We start from the raw sequence: 7,984 nt of genomic DNA, 5'->3' as shown, positions 1-7,984 counted from the left end.
TTTACAAGACGCGGTTGACTAACTGTGGCTAAACAGAGTCAATAGAGAGTGAACATTCACAAATTGCATGTCGATATTACGAACAAAAATATATATGGGTTGGTAATCGTTTTGACCAAAAAAGGAATAAAAAACCAAAGCTTTGCTCAGCCCTAACAGTGGGTACTGTTTGAGAGAGTGAAGTGAAGCGAAATGCCGTCATAACACAAGACATAACAAACAAGTCGACTCCGCACATTTGCCGGTGTTAATTTGAATGAGCCGTCGCTGGGTGAAGAGCATACAAGTTACCTGTAAACTGAGAACATCCTCCCAAACTGGGTTTGCAGGGGCATCAGAAAGATGAGGAGTGCTATTCCCACCAAACACGAGGGGCCGATTTCTCCCCACAGAAGGGCGACCACCACCGCTATCTGGATAGGCCCCACCCACAGGTAGTGCAGGAAAATAGTAAGCTGGAGAAAAGTAAAAAACAAAATCAGGAACAGCCAACCGCCGTGCATCAAAAAGGTACAAAGGCCACCAAAATACTCCACACTAGTTTCCAAGCTCACTAATTATAATGTAAACCGGGACGTGAATAAGTGGGACGGTGTGGTTGCCAGGTACTTGCCAGGTACTTTCCAAACTATTACGATTAACACGCCGATGCCTAGAGGAGAGATATCTGGAGGTGTTGTCAAGTGTGAAAGACTCTGTTGGCCGTTGGCCGTTGGCGTTCAGCTCAACTCCCAAGTCAAAAGGTACTGGGTTCGATCCCCTGATGGCCAGAATGGTCTACCAGAAAATTAATGCAACCGTCATGATTGAAGCAGAATTTATAAAAAAAATAAATCAAGAATAAGAGAGGACCTTTCCCTGGATTTAAAAGGTGACATATTATGCCACCAGGTGTGAGTGCGATTAGCCATTACTAGCCGTTTTGAAAATCTGCCTCTTCTGATACCACAACCTAGATGACTGATAGATGAGCAACGTTTGCCACATTCCACTGGGTAGGCTGGTAGACTGATCTATCCAGCACACGTCTAGGTGGACACGCCAACTTCTGTCAGAAGAGGCAGATTTTCCAAACAGCTTGTGATGGCTAATCACACTCAAACCTGGTGTTATACTAGGTCACCTTTAATGAGCGATGGGTGAATGGGGTCCAGTCTACCTATAGGCAACCTTGAGCAAAAGGCCCCAACCCCCAACAGCAAAAAAAATAAAACGCAGCAACATGAACTAGGATCAGTAGTACCAAACTGCTCTAGTAGCAGGTAGGAGTTAAGAATCCAGCAGATTTAATGTCGTGCGTCAACATTCCCTGCAAGTTAGCTTGGTTAAAAAAATTACTAAATAGAACAATTGTAGTCAATCATCATGAAATAGTTATTATTCAAGAAATAAACAGGGGACCATGGGTTTAAACGGGTGATTTCGCGAGAAGGATTCATGAATAAACCAGCCCTTTCCCGATCCCCCTAAAAATACCTAATTGCTCAAGCTGTGGGGGGTTGGTTTTACTGTATAGAAGTAGTTATTGTAGCTAGACAGAAATCGAAATGCTATACTTTAGGCTAACATCTTGGCCTAACCATCCTGGTCGGTGGAGATTTCACATACATCGTCAAACTTGCTGACGTCGTTTGAGAGGAGGTTGACAATCTGACCCGTGGTCGTTTTCCCTCTGGCCGAGTTGCTGAGACATAAGGCCTGGAAGGAGGGAAGAACAGCATTAATGTTTAACACACTCCGGGGTCTTACCTTGAATAAGTTACCAAACCACGACCCTGACCAGTTGTGAACACAAATCTTATCCTTTAGAAACATTTACAAGAAAATAAAGTATCTCTGTCTCCCCACCCAGTTCACAGTGGTTCCCGAATTCTCTCACTCGCTCTCTTTCTTCAAATCCTTTTAAAAATTGAAAAGGCTTTATCCTTTATATTATAGAGTAAGACAGGGAGGTATGGGGGAGATAGAAGGGAAGACATGCAACCAAGGACCACGGGCAGGAATCGAACCCCGGTCGCAAAGTAATAAAAAAACATGATATACTAATAAATAATAATTTATCTCACGAAACAGCTCACCTTCGCTCAAGTCCCCTGCAGCTTTAGCTCACTCCCTAGCCAACTGCAGGTAATCTACAGCCACTTTCAAGCCCCACCCACTCAGCCCAAGGCCCATCGAATAGGCTCACCTTCCTGAAGATCATGTTACACATGGCCACCCGTATCTTCATGCCCGCCTTTTGGGTATTGAAGAATAATATGTGATGCATCACCGCCAGCAGAAGGATGCACAGGGACATGCCGAGGGCGTAGTAGCAGGCCAGCTCCAGACCGTGGTAATCATTGGGGTCATAAGTCTCAAAGTAGCGCAACAGGTACCCCAGCAGCACCGGCTGGACAATCTTGGTCGCCTCCTGAGAGCAGAGAGTGGTTACTTTCAGACGATCCGTTAAGTTACTTTCAACACGAATCTTCGAGTTCTCACCGAATGTTCAATTTACAGAAAGGGAATTGAAGTTTGGATAGAGTTTTGTCTCCCACCCCTTCGCCTTCGATGCGCCGCAACCCCCCACCCCCACGCGAGCCATCTGAAAATTAGCCCCACGCTTTATCGCGTCCAAAATCGTGATAAAGCGGAAAAAATAAAAGACTCACAAATTATGAGTACATGAGCGCAGTATCGGGCCCGAGTCCAAGTACTGGTATCTGTAACAGTTCATCCCTACTTGTATGCATCTATTTTGAGACGCCCAACATGTGCTTGAATATTTATCTGTTTGAGTGTTAGAAGGTGGGTATAACGTAAATATCTGACGTCTGGAAGATTTGCAGAAGTAGCAAGTCAGAAGTACTAGACTTGATAGCATCAACAAGAAATAAAAGTTTCTCAAGGTGAAATAAAACCTAAACAAAATTAGGATTAAATAGCTGATGAGTCAGCCTGCAATGTGTAAATTACCTCAATGAATGTGAAGATGCCAAGCAGTGAATAGGATTTCCAGTAGCAACGGATGACGGCTTTGCAGAAGCTTGGTTTCTTCAGCTCTTTGGCACTCTTCAGGCACTCTTCATCCCAGTAGCTGTTAAATGGGGTTAGATGGGCCTTATTCACTTGTGCGATTACAAACTGCTTTTGTTGGCTAAAAAGCTATTAGCCTACTTCAAATGTTACTTCTTCTTTGTTTTCATCTATTGTCACTGTTCGTTGGGTGCCAAATATAACAATAACATGAGTAGAAGATTATTAGGCATTTAAAACATTTAGACAGACATTTAGACAGACAGACAGACAGACAGACAGACAGACAGACAGACAGACAGACAGACAGACAGACAGACAGACAGACAGACAGACAGACAGACAGACAGACAGACAGACAGACAGACAGACAGACAGACAGACAGACAGACAGACAGACAGACAGACAGACAGACAGACAGACAGACAGACAGACAGACAGACAGACAGACAGACAGACAGACAGACAGACAGACAGACAGACAGACAGACAGACAGACAGACAGACAGACAGACAGACAGACAGACAGACAGACAGACAGACAGACAGACAGACAGACAGACAGACAGACAGACAGACAGACAGACAGACAGACAGACAGACAGACAGACAGACAGACAGACAGACAGACAGACAGACAGACAGACAGACAGACAGACAGACAGACAGACAGACAGACAGACAGACAGACAGACAGACAGACAGACAGACAGACAGACAGACAGACAGACAGACAGACAGACAGACAGACAGACAGACAGACAGACAGACAGACAGACAGACAGACAGACAGACAGACAGACAGACAGACAGACAGACAGACAGACAGACAGACAGACAGACAGACAGACAGACAGACAGACAGACAGACAGACAGACAGACAGACAGACAGACAGACAGACAGACAGACAGACAGACAGACAGACAGACAGACAGACAGACAGACAGACAGACAGACAGACAGACAGACAGACAGACAGACAGACAGACAGACAGACAGACAGACAGACAGACAGACAGACAGACAGACAGACAGACAGACAGACAGACAGACAGACAGACAGACAGACAGACAGACAGACAGACAGACAGACAGACAGACAGACAGACAGACAGACAGACAGACAGACAGACAGACAGACAGACAGACAGACAGACAGACAGACAGACAGACAGACAGACAGACAGACAGACAGACAGACAGACAGACAGACAGACAGACAGACAGACAGACAGACAGACAGACAGACAGACAGACAGACAGACAGACAGACAGACAGACAGACAGACAGACAGACAGACAGACAGACAGACAGACAGACAGACAGACAGACAGACAGACAGACAGACAGACAGACAGACAGACAGACAGACAGACAGACAGACAGACAGACAGACAGACAGACAGACAGACAGACAGACAGACAGACAGACAGACAGACAGACAGACAGACAGACAGACAGACAGACAGACAGACAGACAGACAGACAGACAGACAGACAGACAGACAGACAGACAGACAGACAGACAGACAGACAGACAGACAGACAGACAGACAGACAGACAGACAGACAGACAGACAGACAGACAGACAGACAGACAGACAGACAGACAGACAGACAGACAGACAGACAGACAGACAGACAGACAGACAGACAGACAGACAGACAGACAGACAGACAGACAGACAGACAGACAGACAGACAGACAGACAGACAGACAGACAGACAGACAGACAGACAGACAGACAGACAGACAGACAGACAGACAGACAGACAGACAGACAGACAGACAGACAGACAGACAGACAGACAGACAGACAGACAGACAGACAGACAGACAGACAGACAGACAGACAGACAGACAGACAGACAGACAGACAGACAGACAGACAGACAGACAGACAGACAGACAGACAGACAGACAGACAGACAGACCTTTGCAAGGTCAACCCCAGTGTTTTTGAGCGGAATTCCGGCAGCACGTTGTACAAGTCTTCTTCTTCCAGGGACCGTTTGTAACCGATACGAAACAAGGGGTTCAGCCAGCTGGTGACAGAAGAGAATTTAGAGAGACTAAAATCATAGTAGACTATTGGCTACCGGCTTGTAAGATACAGTGTGGTCATTTATGGGGGCGTACACATTTCACAAGGTTACAACAGTGCACTAAATGCTTTGGGAATCATAAAGAAAAAGTAAACGTATTCATAAAAAATAGGGTAAATAAAATCGTATTATAAAAAGAATATGGAGAATAAAAAAAGTTTGACACGTCAGGGAAACCCCTTAAGCAGCGAGTAAACATAAACAGGTTAAAAACCAGTTGCACACGGGCCTATCATAACGAAAGTATGTAAATTACACTTCCTTGAGCTGACTTTCTTCAATAGAAAGTGTGCCACCCATGACATCACCTGAAACAAGCAATCGTTTGGGGGTGTGATATTGATTAGCACGTGTGTGCGTGTGCATGTGTGTGTGTTTAGGGCTAATCCATTGTGCAGTGTTTCCCCCAGCACTGTATGGTTAAGGCGGCTGCTGCACTGTATGGTTAAGGTGGCTGACTTAACAACAATAGCCTTGACTACCAATGACTACCAATGTATTGAAAAAATATATAGGCTATATAATCATAATTTTGGAAATGATTCTGCATTAATAAAGTACAAAACACGTAGGGAAAGAAAACATTTTTTCCATCAGGTAAAAAAAAATAAAGATAAATAATGCATTGCATTGGTAATACTGATAATGCTTTTCGAATGGAATTGAAAAGGCGGCAATTGGTGGTTGTATATATTATTGCGAACTGAAAACCTCACCGAAGACCGCAGGACCAACAGATAACACCCCCCCCCCCCCCCCCCCACACACACACACACATTCCTGGGGGGAACACTGAATTGTGTAATCATTAAAATAACATCCTAAATGTGTTTGTTTGTCAAGCCTAGGGCATCGTTTCAAGAACCTGGTAAATAGCAGGTGAGCTCAGAGATAGACCTGCCCACTACTGCAGTGCAATTCCAAATTATTTCTATCTTCTCATTGTTTTTTTTGCAAAGAACAACATTATATGGGTATCCTATACTACTAAAAATTGGGATCCACAGATAGAAATTAAGGAGCAAATTGACATAATGTTCAAAGCCTGCAGAGTAAAAGTAGTCAATACAGTGAGTGTGCTGTCTAGTAAACTTCACATTTAAAAAATGTATTAATGTATATACTGCTATTATACACGTTGTATTTATCACCAATCAAAAAACACCATCTTTGGATATCTGAAATAAAAAATTGAAACTAACTATTAACATTTGAATTATAGTCAGATATCTGAAAGGGGAGTTTTTCCTATTTTGCAGATAACCAGAATGTTCTTTCTGGATATCATTAGTGCAACTGCGGATATCTGGAACCCAATACACATGCATGGTAAAAGGGGCGTGGTTTGAGCTCGGACGTTGAGGATGTAATAATAATAATAATAATACATTTAATTTAGAAGTTATGTAGCTGAGAAGTTATGTATGTGGATATCTGAAAGTTATTTTTTACTTCGAAGAAATTAGATTTCAGATTTCGTGCAATATACATGACGTCTATTAAATGTTTAAACGGCTTTATCAAAACAACTATTTGGCTTTTGACCGGTGTTGTGTCGAGATCTGTTTCCCCGTCGAGATGTGTTTCCCCTAGTCCCAGATAATGACTGTCAGGATGCGTTCCCCCTGTTCTAAATGGTCAAATTGAATGATATCAGCCTGAAAATCACAGCACTTATCTGTTGTGGGGAAATAAGTCAGCAGTATGAATTTGAAAGATGTGTGAGCCTCCTTTCCTATGGAACAGAGGGCCTTTTCGGGTAATTTCGGACGGGGGCGGGGACTAGGGGAAACACATCTCGACGGGGAAACAGATGCAGATCTCGACACAACACCGGGACTGCACCGCTCAGGTGGGTGCGAAGAGGAGTGACATCAGACCTCCAGGAAACCGCTATATAGAGTCAGAGTTCTGGTTAAACACGACCTCAACTAACACTGTGACAGTGTGCATGCTATTTGCGTGTAGGCGATACATTGTTATAACTAGTTGTATGACTCAGACATGCTGAGCCACTTTAAAAGTCATATAGATAGTCCTGAGTCCTGTATGGTCTCAGTACCTTAGTCCAAGTCCTGTGTATCTGGTCTAAGTAACTTAGTCCAAGTCCTGTTTATGTGTATCTCGTAGTCCAAGTCTAAGTAGTCCAATTCTTGTATGTCTATGGTTTGAGTAGTCCACGCGGACCACGTCCTGTATCTCTATGGTCCAAGCAGTCCAAGTTCAGTATGTATACGGTTTATTACTTCCAAGTCCTGTGTGTCTACACACTTAAACAGACACCGCGCCACAGTTCTTATCGCTAAGACGTGGTTATGTAACCAGGCACGTTTTAATTTCAAACATTGTTTCCGACTCACCAGAAGAAAATCTTTGAGAACCAGTTGGCCGTCGCCGCTGGGTTGATCTTCTCTATCTCTTTCACCTGAACTTGCTCCATGGCTGCAACTCATTCGGGACCGATATCAGTACGCGGTGTGGGAGGTGACGCTCCCAATTAAAGCCCACCGAGAGATGCGTGAGTCCTTCTCCCCTTGGAGCCGCCGCATGCCCGCTCTGGACGCCGGGCTGTGTATGTACATCAGACACTCAAACACCGCCCGAGGACCAGCAGCGCCGGTCACGTGCACACAAAGAGTAACATGATTGGGTGAGGATAGCAGGGGGCAGGGTCGCTACCAGTTGCTCCTCCCTTCAGGATACTTCGTCTTTTTTATTTTACCCCAGGATGCATTTACATTTAGGGTTGAGACACTTTTATACAAAAGGAACGAACTTGAAACCTTCAGATTTAGAATCAGTCTACCTCCTTCGATACCCGTCCAATGTTAACGTTTGAATAATATGTGAAGGTT

General features: G+C 44.3%; 1 protein-coding gene across 1 annotated transcript; it reads right to left on the bottom strand.

The window, feature by feature from the left end:
* Positions 1 to 127: 127 nt before the first annotated feature.
* Positions 128 to 7,704, bottom strand: LOC130380266 (ATP-binding cassette sub-family C member 4-like). The gene is made up of 6 exons (XM_056587414.1): positions 7,490 to 7,704; positions 4,959 to 5,069; positions 2,959 to 3,079; positions 2,189 to 2,413; positions 1,609 to 1,698; positions 128 to 455 (listed from the first exon to the last, which is right to left on the bottom strand). Exons 1-6 carry the CDS (start codon positions 7,567 to 7,569, stop codon positions 288 to 290), a joined length of 795 nt encoding a protein of 264 aa, XP_056443389.1. The 5' UTR covers positions 7,570 to 7,704; the 3' UTR covers positions 128 to 287.
* Positions 7,705 to 7,984: the final 280 nt, after the last annotated feature.

This window comes from Gadus chalcogrammus, chromosome 4 (assembly GCF_026213295.1).
Source record: "Gadus chalcogrammus isolate NIFS_2021 chromosome 4, NIFS_Gcha_1.0, whole genome shotgun sequence".
Lineage (NCBI taxonomy): Eukaryota > Metazoa > Chordata > Actinopteri > Gadiformes > Gadidae > Gadus > Gadus chalcogrammus.
The sequence above is the reverse complement of the archived record's forward strand: the minus strand, read 5'-3'. Positions and strand labels throughout refer to the sequence as shown.